This window comes from Rhinoraja longicauda, chromosome 2, assembly GCF_053455715.1.
Source record: "Rhinoraja longicauda isolate Sanriku21f chromosome 2, sRhiLon1.1, whole genome shotgun sequence".
In the NCBI taxonomy this organism is placed as follows: domain Eukaryota; kingdom Metazoa; phylum Chordata; class Chondrichthyes; order Rajiformes; family Arhynchobatidae; genus Rhinoraja; species Rhinoraja longicauda.
This window is the reverse complement of record NC_135954.1, coordinates 65,490,270-65,507,334: the sequence shown is the minus strand read 5'-3', so window position 1 is coordinate 65,507,334 and position 17,065 is coordinate 65,490,270. Positions and strand designations below refer to the sequence as shown.

General features: G+C 39.2%; 1 protein-coding gene across 4 annotated transcripts in view; it reads right to left on the bottom strand.

Annotated features, from left to right (window-relative positions):
- The window catches only part of adcy2b (adenylate cyclase 2b (brain)), a 371,550-nt gene that overhangs the window by 75,134 nt on the left and 279,351 nt on the right, over positions 1 to 17,065 (bottom strand). For all 4 annotated transcript variants that reach the window (XM_078428257.1, XM_078428255.1, XM_078428259.1 and 1 more), the window contains one exon: positions 8,666 to 8,798. In XM_078428257.1, the coding sequence (XP_078284383.1) occupies positions 8,666 to 8,798 (133 nt within the window). The remainder of the gene's footprint in view (positions 1 to 8,665; positions 8,799 to 17,065) is intronic.

The window sequence follows — 17,065 nt, the reverse complement described above, 5'->3', positions numbered from 1 at the left end:
AGCATTCATGTCACGTTTCGGAAAACAAAATAGTGACATTTAATTTTTTTAAGATGCCGGAATGCTGTAACAGCATGTACCATCATAAAATATACTGGCTATACCTGATTAAGGACCATGAGTGAATACAATTTCTTAGCCTCACTGAAATGGTCAGTATTGTTTCATGTTGCATCAAAGGCTTCCCCTGTTTAAAGTAGGCCACACTTTGGTATGTCCACATCACAAAGTCACGAGGCTCCTCTCCAACCAACAAGATGAAGTGTGAACATTGACCCACAACATCATTTTGCTGCAGAAATGCCCAGTTTTATGTTTTTGTTGTGAAATGATCAAATTTCATTGAAAAATGAAATGTTGTTGAAAATTGGGGGTTCTTTGGGAGTTGCATGCTATGATATTTATTCTGAGTTATGATTTAATTTTGTGGCTTAATCCAGAAAGGAGGGTCCTTAGGATGCACAGTGACATCCAATGACACAAGGCCTCCTCTGGGTCAATCTTGGTGCACAGTTATAGAAGGAAGGTCTCCACAATACCTGAGTCTTGTATTACAAAGAGTGAGCACTGTGAACCAGGCTTTAAGAGTAGTGCTTACCTGATTCTCCTTTGGCTGTTCGCACAGTATTAGGCCCCAGCAGAACAAGCACCCCATTCACCACCGATCGATGCATTGACCAAACCTGTCTATCAACTACCTCTCATCATGTGATCATTGATCACATTCCCCAGTCTATGAGCCCCATATTGCTACCACTGAGCACCTCAGAAACATTGGGATGCCAACAATGTTGGATAAACAAAGCTCCTCCAGAACAAGCAAAAGGAGCTACTGCGCCCATAAATGATGTTTTCCTAGTCTGCCCACATCCACCAACCTCTTTCTTTCTTACCTCTGGCCATCAGTTACAACCTCTCAAGCCTACCACCCTGACAACTGATCCCACCTTCACACCTTTAACTTAGCCAATCCTCAGCCCAATCCCTCTGTCCATTGATTGTCCATCCGCTTCCTTCGGAAAGCCCAATTTGGTGCTTCACATCATGTAGGGCCACCAAATATTCTACTGATTGTTTCCCGCCATTGGATCAATGTGAGCCAAATGAATAACACTATTGTAGAGGCGTCAACCGATTTCTAACCAGTGGTTTCTTACATTCACTTCGATGCTGATAAACATTTGGCTATGACAGGCATTCTTCTAATTCAATAAGCTTTATCAAAGCAATCTTTGTAGAAACAATGGATATCTTTTATTTCACATACACCCACTTTTATAAATGGCATTTTGTATACATTTTACTTGGACCTTTGTACAATAAATTCCTTTATTGACTGCTTGGATATCACTTCCACCCACTATTTTGACGTGCTAATGTCAGTCCAGTACAAAGTAAGGATTTTTTTGACGTTATATACTGTAGACCAGATTCGATCTGTATGTTAATATTTGGCAGCGTCTAATCAACCACCTTTCAATCAATGTTCTGTGCAGAGATCTAATGGACAAATTAATTGGAATGATTCTTTTACTTTTGTGGTATTAAAAGCATACTCTGTAAAATATTGCACAGACAATAGAACATTGTGTTAAAATTAAACATAATTTGTTGATTTAAAAAAACCTCTAATATGTTTTTGATTCATGAAATTAGTGACCAGACTCCATACTAAAGATCTGGAGTTTTCTGTGTGGTGCAGATTGGGTGGACTCTCTGCAAATTAGTGTCAAACACTGTTGGAGGTATTAGTGCCCTGAAGAATGCAGTTAGAGTTGTTCAGGACAAGGTTCTGATCCACATCAGTACCATGGATATAGGTCAAAAGAAGCACTATAGACAGATTTCAGGTAGCTGAAAAGAAGATTAAAATGAACAATATTTCAGAAGTAATAATCTTTTGGTTACTCCTGGTAGCAAGTACAGAAATTTAAGGATAGTGTTCACGAATTTGCTCTGGAGAAGAAAGTGAAGAGAGTTGTTGCACATTGTTGGAGTATTTGGACTGGATCTGGGGAAGGTTGGATATTTCCAAGTCCTCAACATGGCAGGGACGTACCTTATCCCTGATTAGTTGAGTCTTTGTGCCTGTAATGCTGCTGCAAGCAAGATTTTCATTGTGCCAGTACCTAACTGTACCTGTGCATACGACAATAAATTTGACTTGACTTGAATTGGCTTGTGCTATTGGGGAGTGTTTAAATTAGTTTGGAGAGATTCATAAATAAAAAGGGAAAAGTTGGAAATGAAAGACTGGGAAGTTGTTACTGAGGTGAAAAGTAAAGATAACTAAAGCTAGAAAAAGGAATGCAAAGCATTTTTGCAGCATTCAATGATACACACATCAACGCACAAACTCTCATATGGCAGAGCAATGGATTTCTATGTACAATTCTTCAAAGGCATGAAGGAGAGCTCGGTATTTCTGGTGAGAGAGTTTTCAGGTAGAAATGGATGAAAAAGAAAGGGATCATAGTTTTGTTTATTTTTTAAAAATCAGCTGTACGATGGGGTGATATAGGAAGGATGAACAAACGTGGCCACAGAATTTGAAATCACGAATCAAAAAGTACAAAGCAAATATGTAGGCAAATTTCACGGATATGCAAAAATAAAACTGATGTGTCAGAGAAGAAGGAAACATTCACGGAGGAGATGCCATGTGCACATAGAAAATACGTTCCAAGAAAGAAAGAAAGGTTAAGGGTTTTAAACTTGGAGATCCCTGAGATGTTTATGACCAACAAGGTGGGAATGGACATAATGAGAACTCAGATACCACTGCAGAAAGCTTAGAAGAGTATTGAAAGTGCAGGAGTGAAATTGCCAGGAGAATTGAATGAGTAAAAAGATAGCATAAAAATGTACAAAAGCAAGGAGCAGTAATTGTTGATAATCAGAAATAGAAACCATATGCTGGAAATATTCACTCGAGAAGCACCTGACCAAGAGCAGATAATCTGTGAAATAAATGTTTGTATGAGGCATTTAATAACTATGTCATGAGCAAAAAAGATAACAAAAGTAATAGTGTTTTTAGAGACTAAATAGATAGCATCCATGTGGAGGCAGCTGACATGGGCAAGATTGTTAATAAATACTTAGTGCCTTCTTAGGCAAAGATGGCTATGATATGGACTTCAGAGAAGGATGGGTACATGAAAAAAGAGATTAAGCACTGTGGGAGAAATATTAAATGAATTAACACCTTTGAAAGTAGATGAGATGCAAGCCCTGAATGGTCTGTAGCCCAACAACATGCAGCAATGAATGAAAATACTCAGAGCTTCTTTGGCTTCAGAAGATGTGCCAAAAGAATGGGACATTCATGATGGATTAACGTTGTTTAGAAAAGAAAAAAAGGAAATACAGAGTATTTAAAGAGCATTCAATTCAGTGTTAATGGCAGGAAAATTATTTAAATAAATTCTGAAAGATGCCATTAATTTTATTGATAACAGCTCAGATTAATCAGAGGCAGTTTGCATATATTAATGCTCATTATGCTTGATTAATGATTACAATTTTAAATGACGTAACAGGGAGGGTGATGAAGCTTTGGTACAGTTGAAATGGATTTTAACAAGGCAAATATGATAGATTGGCCTGCAAAGTTTAACCCGTAGGATTCAAGTGTCTGGCAAGTTGCATCTAAAACTGGCTCTGTCCCAGGCACCAAAAATATAATGGTCGAGAGGAGGTTCAATAATTGGAAGGCTGTTTATAGTGAAGCCCTACAGAACTCAGTACCAAGCCATTTGCTTTTCGCGTTATGTATCAATGAAGTAGAATTAAATATCAGAACAATAAATAAGATATTTGCAGCCAATTAGAAACCTGGTTGTGTGGTTGATAATTAGGAAGACAACTGTAGGCTTGAAAGAAGTTGATGCACTGGTCAGACAGGCAGAGAAGTAGAAAGTTGAAATCAATACAGATAAACCCGAAATAATTTATGTAGGAAGGGCAAAGAAGACAGGGAAATAGATAATAAATAGTGAGATACCAGTGAGTATAGAGGCATAGAGTGATCTTTGTATGAATATGTCCACCCCCTCCCCCCCCTCCCTCACGTCCCCAATCATTGAAGGTAGCAGGAGGTAGATAAGGTGGAAGGTTGGCACACATAACATTTTCTTTATTGGGTGAGACATAGATTACAAGATCAGGAAAGTTATTTAATAACTACATGAAATAACAGTTAGGTCACTATGTACATTTCTCGTCATTTCACTACAAGAAGGATGCAATAGTAATGGAGAGGGCACAGACAAGATTTCTAAGGGATAGAACGGTTTAGTTATGAGAAGATGCTGTCAAGACCAGTATTGTTTTCTTTAGAATGAAGTAGTCCTGAGTGGAAATTCAATAGAGGTACATAAAAATTATGCTGTCCAGAGAGAGTAAAAATTTAAGACTTACTCTCCTTGAAGGAGGCATACATTTAAGCTATTGATGAAAATAGAAGAAAAGAATGCAGAAAGAGGTTGGTCCTCCACTCACACCTACTCTATAATTTAATAAATTCTTGACTGATTATTTGTTTTAATGTTAGCATCGTTTTACAATACTAATTTGATTTTGCTCTATTCCCTTAATATCTCTCTTGCGATTACTTAGTGAATGAATCTCCAAAACCATTTGGGTTGAAATTTCGTTCAACAACTCAAACGGCCATGAATGAATGAAGCTGTGGAGAGTGGTGGACACTGCCTGGTCCACCTCCCCACCATCAAAGTGATCTATAGGAGCCGCTGCCTCAAAAAGGCAGCCAGCATTATCAAAGAACCACACCAACCTGGCCAAGCACTCTCATGATGCTGCTTTCATTGGCAAGAAAGTACCAAGAGGGAGGGAGGGAGGAAGGGAGGGAGGAAGGAAGGGAGGGAGGGAGGGAGGGAGGGAGGGAGGGAGGGGGAGGGGGAGGGGGGAGTGCGGAAGGAGAGGGTGCTGCACCAATGCAGGAGAGGGTTGGGCCTAAGGGGTCCACGTTCTAGTATCCCTCTAAACCTATCCTATCCATGTACATGTCCAAATGTTTCTTAAACGTTGTGATGGTACCTGCTTGAACAACCTCCTCTGGCAGCTTGTTTCATATACCAACCATACTTTATTTTAAAAAGTTGCCCTTCAGATTCCCGTTAAATCTTTCCCCCCTCACCTTAAAACTGTCCTCTGGCTCTTGAATCCACTACTCTGGGTAAAAGTGTATTTATTCTATCTATTCCTCTCATGATCTTATACATCTCAATAAGATCACTCCTCATCCTCCTGCGCTCCAAGGAGTAACGCCCTAGCCTGCTCAACCTCTCCTTTTAGCTCAGGCCCTCGAGTCCTGGCAACATCATTGTAAATCTTCACTGACCACAGGCAGGGGTTTCATCATGGGTTAGTCAAGATGTAGTAGTTAAATGTTTATACACGGTCAAGAAAATAAATTATCAACTGATTACTATGAGGTGCAGAGTATTTCTAAACTCTCACAATAATAAGCATTATGATTTTAATTTGTTCATTTTCAGCAGAATTTCAAAAAAATGTATGTATCCAAACTCTCCAGATTTGGTTAAATAGGATAAAATCTATCAGAGGGAGTTAGAATTCCCCAAACTAGCAAATTTCTCTACAAGAGAGTTCAAAGATATTTGAATTATTGATTTGCCTCGTGTTTCTGATTTAATAATTAGAGAGCAACTGAATGCAGAATGGTTTAATTATTAAATTTACAATCAAAATATGTGAAAATTAAATTGATTTTTGTGACAAAAAGTAAATTCTAAGTTACATAATCAGAATTTTTTTTTAAAGGCTCATTTAAAGTGGAAAAGATAATGTATTGTGCAGCTTCGTCTAGAATGAGAGCGAGCAATGAATAAACAATAAGGTTTATTCTTCTGAGCCATTCAATACCCTAGACATTTTTCTACTCAAAGTAACCTTGCCATTTACCTGTATACACAATAAATTGCAAGCTCGCTCAACATCCACAGTAACCACTGCGTGCTCTGCGGTAAATTCCAACTAAAAACTTTAGCCAATCATTATACCTTACCATTTGGTTAGCATATTTAAATGAAAAAGATGGACCCTAATATGATACTTATATTTTGCCTTTAGTTTATAGTAAATGAGATGTTCACATATGTGGTTAAATCTACAAATCCAAAGTGAAAGTTAAATGTTCCTGCACAAGATGTATTCTGTATTTGGTGAGGCTGCATATAGAGTATTGTGTTCAGTTCTGGGCACCATGTTATAGGAAAGATGTTGTCAAGTTTTAAAGGGTACAGAGAAGATTTACGAGGATATTGCCAGGACTAGAGGGTCTGAGCTACAAGGAGAGGTTGAGTAGGCTGAAATATTTCTTGGAGTGCAGGAGGATGAGGTGTATAGAGATCTTATAGAGGTGTATAAAATTATGAGAGGAATAGATCGGGTCGATGTACAGAGTCTCTTGCCCAGAGTAGGTGAAGCGAGGACCAGAGGACATAGGTTTGAGGTGAAGGGGAAAAGGAATCTGAGGGGTAACTTTTTCACATAAAGGTTGGTGGGTGTATGGAACAAGCTGCCAGAGGAGGTAGTTGAGGCAGGGACTATCCCAACGTTTAAGAAACTGTTCGACAGGAACAAGGATAGGACAGGTTTGGAGGGACATGGGGCAAATGTGGGCAGGTGGGACGTGTTGCTGGGACATGTTGGTCAGTGTGGGCAAGTTGGGCCTATTTCTACGCTGTATCACTCTATGACTATGAAATTCTCATTGAAAAACTCAATGAAAAGATTCCAATGATGTGAGTTTCTGCTTCACCCCTAGTTTCACACCAAACATGGGTGAAAAAGTTAGGTCTAATACATTGAAAAACAATGAACAATAGGGATAATGGGGACCTGGCGTGGGGGAACTGTTGGGGGGGGGGGGGGGGGGGTGGGGGGGATGAACAAAAGGAGGACCCAGCGTGCTTTGTAACTTTGTCAGCGCTGTAGTGGCTGCTATTTGTATACATTGTGTATGCAAGCAAAGAATCTCACTGTGTCAAGTCACATGTGACAATAAAGTATTCCTTTTCCTAAGTATGAATAGGTAGAAAATGTTGTGCTGTTATGATTATTGTTGAAAATGTAACTTTGCAAGTCTGGAATCTCAAAACTTTGGAACGAAATCAAAATAGATATAATAAAAACTAATTTGTTTCTCTCCTTTAGTTTCATCTGTACGCTCCATATTCATTGCTGTTCATTAAATGTAATTGATGTTTTCTGCTTTATATTTCCTGATTTAGACTCAATGTCCTTGTGAGAATTCATCAATATGATTCGTTGAATAGACTTGCTTTCGAGTGGAATTATGAAAAAATAAAATAATGTCACACTCAAAATTTAACTTCCAATTACTAGCAGCATCCAGTTTCTGACAAAAATTGGTACCTTGATAGAAGGGTTATTCATCAAAGAGGCAACAATGCCATGAACAATCTAATTTTGATGGCATTAAACAAGAAATTTCAAAGGTTGGTTGGAGGGGGCTGTTTCCAGTTTGGTAAGTGGGAGGCTTTTTAAAAATAAGATAGAGAGAGTACATGGCCAGCAGATTCCTGTTAGTGAAGACTGGCAGGACTAGGGTGCTGCATTTGATGGATATTGAGGCTCTGGTCAGGAATAAGGAAGAGGCATACCTCAGGTACAGGCAACAGGAATTGTTAAACTCTTGACCAACAGGATTTGACGAGTGCAGGGTGGTAAGTGTTGTCTACATGGACTTTAGCAGGACTTTTAATAAGGTCCCACATGGTAGACCTTAAAGAGGTATACGATACATTAGGGGCATAGATAAGCTGAATTGTCACTATTTTTTTCTCAGAGTAGGGAGTCTAAAACTAGAGGGCATAGGTACCTCACCATACTTGAACATAGGTCAATAAACTTGACTTGATGTGACTTGAGAGGGGAAAGATTTAAAGGGGACCTGAAAGGCAACTTTTTCACACACAGAGTAGAGAGTATTTGGAACGAGCTGCCAGAGAAGTGGTGGAGGTGCGGACATTGGTTCAGCAATGTTCCAAGGACTGCATTACCAAGGACCAGTCTCACCCTCTTCTCCTCTCTCCCATTAGTACAGGTTTAAAATTGCATACCTCCAGATTCAGGAACAGTTTCTTCCCAGCTGTTATCAGGCAAGTGAATGGTCAGCTAAAGTGTGGTCTTGACCTCCCATCTAACTCATTGGAGACATTTGAACTATCTTTAATATGGCTTTATCAAACTTCAATGTTATACCATGCACCAAATGTTGTACCCTTTATCTGTGCACCATGGATGGCTAGATTGTATTCATGTATAGTCTTTTCTTTGATTGAATGGCACACAAACAAAACCTTTTCACTGTATCCCAGTACAATAAACTAAACTAAACCCAAACAATTACAACATTTAAAAGACATTTAGAAAGGTACATGATAGGAACATTTTAGAGAGATATGGGCTAATGAGACTAGCTCAGGTAAGCATCTTACTCGGCATAGATATTTTGGGCTGAAGTGCCTGTTTCTGTGTTGTGTAACTCCATTGTATGACATTTGTAGTCATGCATGATCCAAATTCACAGTTTGCATGCTACCAATTAAAGATTTGCACCACAAAGAGAGGAGGTTAACCAATTAATACCTACCTTTGGATTAATCACCAGGTGGGTCCTGATGTTATGTTCCTTTAGGTAGGGATCTCTGATATGTCCATTACCTTCCTCCACTTTATAAACACCATTCAAGTGCTCCATTGTGATTGATGTGATATGCACACGACTAGCACAAACATAAGAGAGTTAAAAAAAATTGTAACATTCCATTGCATGAAAAAGTAAATGTTAAGAGTCAAAAACTGCATTGTAGTTCAAACTTAGTGACTGAAACATGCGCAGATCACAATCATTAATCTTCAATGTCTTAGGTATTATTATCTCATTCAAGTCGGAATGCCAAGAAAATAAACTTGGTGTCAATGTTTATTGGACAAAGTTCAATTCTGCCTTTTTGGTCAAGAAGCAACAGAATTATTGATGACAATTGAAGCCAGGTGAAGTTATAGAACTTGAAGAAAGAAAGAAGGAACAGGGTCTTTGTTCATCAGCTGTCCTGGTAAATGATCATAACAGTTGACCACATACTCTTGAGTTTTCAATGCAGATGTCATCCCTGACCTTAATCTTCGCCCTTTGTCTTATCATGTTTTTTCTATTCATAGCACTCTCATCTGAGGCAGAGTTTGCTAACCAATTCCATTGATTTTTCTCACCCAAGCTGACACAGTGTTGCAACTGAATTGCCAAATTGAAGATGTCCATTACTTAGGGTGGAGATAAAAGATCTCCTGTCACTATTTGAAATAGAGCAGATTACTGATCAAAATCACCAAAAATATGAATTATCAATTTTGAAGTCTGCAATTCAAAGTAACTATCACACTTACCTGTAAAATAAGTGATTGGACACTTTTGCTTGCATTTATACCAAGCGTCTGCATTGACCCTTTCAGTTTTGTAATTCTGCCTTGTATTATCACCAATTGAATAAATCTCATTTATAACTCAACTCATTAATGAATGCCTTATCATATTATTCTTCGAAACTCAAAGTAAATCGACCCTACACTATTCATTACCTCAATGACTTATCACAGAACGGTATTATTTTTATAAAGAGGCAAAATTGTGGTGATTGTCATCATCATGCAACATTTAATGATATGCTAATTTACTGACCCTGTTTATATGTTCTTGTATAAACATAATTGTATACATTCTTGTTTAATTTCTTTGTGAAATTAAACTCATAACCTGTACTACTGTAAACATAACCTGTTGTCCATTTTTTAAACAACAATGGATTAAAAAAACTTTAATCTATCAACAATTGCCTTTTAATTATCGACCAGAGCTCTGCCTTCAACTTAAGAATCAGCTTCCCGTCTGCTACTGGATCCTTGACTTTCTGCCTCATAGACCTCAATCAGTGAGGATAGGTAACAACACCTCCTCGATGATAACTCTCAACAATCACAACCACAAGGCTGTGTTCTCAGTCCCCAACTATACTTCCTTTACACTCACCACTGTATGGCCAAATTTGGGTCTAATTTCATCTACAAGTTTGCAGATGACCTCCTCTGTGATGGGTTGAATCACAAACAAAGACAAGATGGAGTACAGGAAGGAGACAGAGAACTTAGTGACATGGTGTCAAGACAATAACCTCTCAATCAATGTCAGCAAGATGAAGGAGCTAGTTATTGACTTCAGTAAACATGGTAGAATATATGCCCCAGTCAACATCAATGGCATGGAAGTCAAAATGGATGAGTGCTTTAAGTTCCTTGGTGTTAATATTACCAGTGCCCACCATCAATGATGCAACAGCCAAGAAGGCATAACAACACCTCTATTTCCTGAGGAGACTGAGGGAATTCGCCATGTCTGCAATGACTTTTAAAAACTTATGCAGATGCAACGTCGAAAGCATATTCTCGTGATTCATCACAGCTTGGTTTGGGAATAGCTTTGTCCAAGAAATTGCACAGAGTTGCGGATATAGCCAAGTCCATCACATAGACCAGATTTCCAATCATTGACTCCATCTACACTTCACACTGCCGTCGAAAAACAGCCAACATAATCAAAGACATCCACACCAGCTATTTCTTCTCCTCCCTGCACCTGTCCAGCAGAAGGTACAGAGGCTTGAAAGTGTGCACCACCAGAATCAGGAACAGCTTTTTCCCCTCCGATATCAGGTTTCTGAACAGTCCTTCCACAAGCTAGGGTTCTGTCCGTTTCATCTCTATCCCATTGAGAATATTGGACTTTGTGTAAGGAACTGATGCATTCCAATGTAGTACAATACTGAGAACTATATTCGGCATTCGTAAGCTTCTCCTTTGCTCTATCTATTGTACTTGAGTTTGAACTGATTGCTGGCTGGAAAAGAGCATAGCCTGGTAGTCAATAGGTTGATACAGGCAAGGAGGTGTTCTTGATAGGCAGATGGTTGGACAAAGGCCAGAGATGAAAAGACAGAAGGTGTAAGACAAATGTGTGATTGAAGAGTTACAAATTGTGAAGCTAGAGGATGGAATGTGGGTGGAAGGAGAAATAGGTGTGAGTTCAGGTGGGGCAAAGAAGATGGGGGGGGGGGGAGAAGAGGGCTGTTATTGGGGGAAGATGGAAAACGGAGAAGTTACATAATGCAGTTACCTAAAATTGGAAATTTCAATGTTCATACCGTTGAGTTGTTAGCTACACAAGCGGAATATGAGGTGTTGTTCCTCCAGTTTGCATGTGGCCTCACTCTGGCAAAGGAGGAGGCCCAGGACAGAAAGGCCAGTTTGGGAATGGAAGGTGAGTTAAAAAGGTTAACAACCAGGGGATCCAGCAGGCCTTGGCGGACTGAGCGCAAGTGCTCAGCAAAACAGTTGATGAGTCTATGCTTTGTCTCGCCAAAATGCAGGAGGCCACATTGGGAACACCGGATAATGGAATGTCTCTTTTTAAATAACCAATTAAGTATATTTAAATAAGGGCTGTGAGAACCTGCCTGTTGTCCAGAGGGTAGAAACAAGGCTTTTCTATTGCGAGGGAAAGGAAGCTGAAATACCTATAGAAGCACACAATCCATGGGAATTAAATGTATTCCTCTTGAACCAATGAACTCTTGAAAGGACAGTACCAAATGAGTGTGATATCAGCGTCTGCATGGGGACAATACCAGTTAAGTTAATTGAATTTTAATTTGAAAATGCGAATCTTATTAACTTATGAAGCAACAATAAACATTCGGGTTCTAATGGATCCTGAGCAAATTTATCGTAAGCGTTGCCCAGCAGCTTATCCTAAAATTATGTTCATAGCCAGAGACAGACTTTAGTGCGGACAAGGATGAATAATAGTTTCTTTTCAAAATGTATTTCATATCTTACAATTTTAACACAGGTTAAAAAATTTCATTATAATTTGGTTCAGGTTATCCTGTTGCATTTGAAAATTAGTAATTCTGACAGCCTTTCAAAATAGGTCTTAGAACAACATAAATAACCTAGTTTTTTCTGTTTGTTAATGGATGATTTCATATTTACTCACTTTAAATTCAATGACTTCTGTGACTTATTAATAGAACGACAGGAGAACATTTTCAGGTGATAAAATGTTGCGCAAAATGTAATCTATCACAATTTATAACACGATGACATTAAAACCCATTTGTATCAGTAATTAAAATTTGGACACCTGCTTCTGCAATTTGACAATTTTGGCAACATTCCCATTTGGGAGCAGATTTCTTGCCAACAGAATATCACAGAATAACATTTACACATGTGCATTGTAAAAGTTTGAAGAAGTGCTTGTCAAGGAGTTTCTTTGTAATGGACTTCTCACTTGTGAAATTAGCAAATGCATTCCGGTACTTCACATTAGTATTCAACAAGGAGAAAGACATGGGTGGTGATATGATTAGGGAGTGATATGTTGATATTCTCAGGCAAATCGATATTAAGTAGGAGAAGGTGTTGGGTCTCTTGAAAATGATTAAGGTGGATGTCTTCAAGGCCTGATGGTGTCTATCCCAGGATATTGTGGGAAGCAAGGGAAGAACCTGCTTAGGCGTTGATAGAGATCTTTGTATTCTTTGTAGCTGTGAGAGAGATGCCAGCAGACTGGAGAATGTCAATGTTCTTCCTTTATTTAAGAAGGACAACAGGGATAAACTAGGATATTATATGCTGGTGAGCCTTGCATCGCTGAGAGGGAAATTATTAGAGAATATTCATAGGGACAGGATTTATTCGCATTTGGAAAAGCATGGACTTTTAGCGATAGTCAGCATCTATTTGTCAGATTTGTGCAGGGAGGGTCCTGTCCTACATATTGGATTAACTTTTTTGAAGAAATGATGAAGATGGTTGATGAGGCCAGATCAGTGCGTATTATTTAGATGGACTTCAGTAAAACATTTGACAGGTTCCCACATTGTACGCTGATACCAAAGATTAAGTCACATGGGATCCACATTGAGATGGTGAATTAGATCCCGAATTGGATGTGTCACAGAATACAGAGGGTCATGATTTTTTCTGACGGTAAGTCTGTGACCAGCAGTGGGATCTTTGTTGTTTCTAACATTCTCTTAATGATTTGAATGAAAATAAAACTGTGCTGATGAGTACATTTGCAGATGACACAAAAATTAATGGAGATATGGATCGCAAAAGACTTGTCAAAGGATATAGATCAGTTGGAAATTTGGGCTGAGAAATGGCAGATGAAGTTTAACTGGAATAGACACAAAAAGCTGGAGTAACTCAGCGGGTCAGACAACATCTCTGGAGAAAAGGAATAGGTGATGTTTCAGTCTGAAGAAGGGTCTCGATCCGAAACGTCACCTATTCCTTTTCTCTACAGATACTGTCTGACCCGCTGTTATTCTAGCTTTTTTGTATCTATCTTCAGTTTAAACCAGCATCTGCAGTTCCTTCCTGCAAGTATAAGTGGGAACTGTGTGAAATGAAGCATTTTGGGAGGCCAAATGCAAGAGTAAAATATACAGTAAAGGGCATGACTCTTTGGAGCTTTGGACAGAGGGATCTTTATGTGCAAGTCTATAGCTCCCTAGAAGTGGCAACTCGAGCGGATAGAGTGGTAAAGAAAGCACATGACATGCTTGCCTTCATCAGTCAGGGCACTGAGTATAAAGGTTGGGAAGCCATCTCAGCATAACATTTTGGTTAGGCTACATTTGGAATGTTGTGTGCAGTTCTGGTTACTGCATGACAGGACAGATGTGGAGGCTTTGAGAGGATGCAGAAGTTCTTCAGGATGTTGCCTGGATTGAACTGGAGAAGTTGTAGAAGGAGAGTTGTATAAAACTGTATAAGGAGAGGTTGGACAAACATGGATTGCTCGAACCACAGAGGTTCAGGTGCGACCTGATAGCATATGCAAAATTATGACAGGCATGATAATGTAGACAGTCAGTGTTTTTATTTACACAGGGTGGAAGTGTTAAATACTGGAGGACACAGATTTAAGGTGAGATGGGGAAAAGTTTAAATGAGATTTGCGAGGCAAGTTTTTTTTCACACAGAGTGGTGGGTGCATGGTATGCGCTGCCAGGAGTGGTGGTGGAAGCAGATATATAGCAACATTTTAGAGGTATTTAGACAGACATATGAACAGGTAAGGAATAGAGGGATAAGGATCATTTGCAGGCAAATGGAATTAGTTCTGATTGGCATCATGGTCGATGCAAATAGAGTAGATCGAAGGCCATGTTTCTGTGCATTACTGTTTTATGTTCTATGTTCTATTTATGAACCTACGGTATACTGGTCTGGAAAAGCTGAAGCAAGCACAATAGGGCTTAAAATCTGGATAGATACAAGAAGCTGGAGTAACTCTGCGAGACTGGCAGCATCTCTGGAGAGAAGGAATGGGTGAACTTTCTGGTCGAGACCTTTTGTCAGGGACTCAACCCGAAACGTCACCCATTCCTTCTCTCCAGAGATGATGCCTGTCCCGTTGAGTTACTCCAGCTTTTTGTTTCTATCTTCGGTTTAAACCAGTATCTGCAGTTCCTTCCTATGGCTTGATTACGGGCTGTATGTAGTGACTTGATTTCTGAAGCACTCTTGCAGCAAGAAGCATTTTGAGTGCAACATGATGCCATGGTTTTCATCCCCATATCTGGTGGGAAGCTCCTCCCACCCCATACCAGTTTCTCCCATCCCTGAATCCCCTTTCCTCAAATTTTTTTCTTCTACCTTGATGTTTTTCTGAGGCACCAAAGGCTGTTACATTTTACTCGCAACTACATGTCAACCATGCCAGTTTCTTCATTCATTTTATTTACTCAGATCATTCAGTGTATTATTTTCTCAGGCCAACCCACATATAATTTTCAAAACATGACAAGGGGCAGCTGTTTAATTGCTGCCCATTTCCCTAATTTTGTGCATCTTTCCAAAAAAAATGGTCATGGTTTGAACAGGTAAATTACATTACTTTCTGCTTTGATGAGACCTGACCTTCTGAATTTTAACATTGGATTTCTAGCATCTAACTAGTTTGCCTTTTAATTTTTTAGCATGGGCCTCTACAAGGAACAGAGGCAGTGGAAGGAGTTGTTTTATGCCAAAACAAACTTGCCTTGTTTCAGTTCTAGGCCTTGAAACATGTTATGGCTGCTGCAAACAAGACCAGCATTGTTACAAGTGGAAGACTTTGCTTCTTGTGTACTTTAGAGTTTAAGCCTTGACTGGAAACAGCTGTATCTTTAGAAATATTAATATGGGTTCTACATTTAATGCAGCACAATTTTATGATAAACCATTAATCAGATAATTAGGCTCTGCAGACACTTGCAATAATGCATTATTTGACAGGAAGCCAAATTATGGATAATAACTGGATGTCCTAATGGAGTGCTTTCCATCTCTCCACATTTCCCTAATGATGCTCTTAAATAACAATATATTTTAAACTGTAATTGGGAGCCTGCTGTTTCTTTCTCCAAGTGTTGTTGCATAACACCTCAACGAGGTGCCTCTATTCTGTGAAGAGTCATACATATGGAACATATATCCGTACATGAATAAAGTCTATGACTTTAGGTGTTTTATTACATAAAAGTGTATTGAACATTATTCGGTGGATGATGTCCATATGACAAAAACTAGTTTATACTTACCTTACCCCCACCCACCAACTTACATCTGGTTTTAACAAGGTGGGACAATGAGAAGGGGTGACCAACCCATTTTCAAAAGGTGTATTCCTCATTTCAACATTTTAATGATCCAGAAGATTCAAATCTCTTCTCTATTCCAATTTTAATACCAGTCAGCCAGATATCCTGAAAATCTAGTCATGAAAGCTGGGGGGGTGGGGTTAAGGGTGGTGGTGGGGAAAGAGACCAAAGAATAACTCAGGAAAACTATTTCCTCAGTCGCTCTTGAGAGCAAGGAAACCCACAGTGATTCCACTAACTAAGCAAACCATCCCATTGATCAGAATCTCTTATACTTACAGTCCTGGTGCCCTTCCTAACCAACAAAAAATCCACCAGGTTCCTTAGTCCTGCAACTTTCTCCCCCTTCTCCCTTGATATCACTGCACCAGTCTAGTAATGTTCCATCATGACCTAAAATCTCTCTGCAGTTCCAAATTCTGGATGTCTTTGGAGATTCCACGAGTCTTCCCTGATCTCAATATTCAATCTTTCAAGTACTCCCACTCATCTTCACCTGACTCATTCTCGTCAGGGTATTTTTGATGTCTAAGTTTTCTAGCCCCTGCCACTGATGTCTCTTTTGCCTGCTGATCTTTTCAGATTCGCAATGAACATTTTTCCTGACAACTAGTCTCCCCAGAACACACCCGCCCCATTCCCCAAATGCTGATCTTCCTCCATTCCTGAACACAGAAATTCTGAAGACTTATCAGCTATTAACTGGATATCTTTTCAATCTGACTGGCAGTGAAACGGAGAACTGAAATGGTAATTTGCTCCTTCCAATAACCCTGACAAAATCCAAGGAAATCTCTTCTTTTGGGTCTGCCAACAGCAAAAGTTACCGTCATTCATTCCCTGCTCACTAGTTACGTTAGAAAGTTACATTTTTATATTTATTATCTTAATCCAGGTTCAACACAAAGCTTTTGATTTTCCAGAATCATTCAGTTTGCAGCCTTGCCTGTCACATCTAAAGTGAATTACATTAAATCGTGTTCTGCTCTTTACTTAGTTACAGGAAATTACAAGCCTAAGGATCCCCACTTTTTAATTTGGTAGAGAAATTTTCACAATCTTATAAAATGGGAGACTAGAACACATTTTCATGATTAGATTTTTTTTCCTGATATTTACCAGGAGGTGGGGAGTCTCGGTCAATCCAATGAGGAACCTGGCTATTTGTCCAATGAGGAGGCCTGTTGCATCAGGCTGCAGCCAGGGAGCAGAGAGAAGGGAGGAAGAAGTGGCAGAAATAAAGGAGACACCAGGAACTGCAGATGCTGGTTTACAAA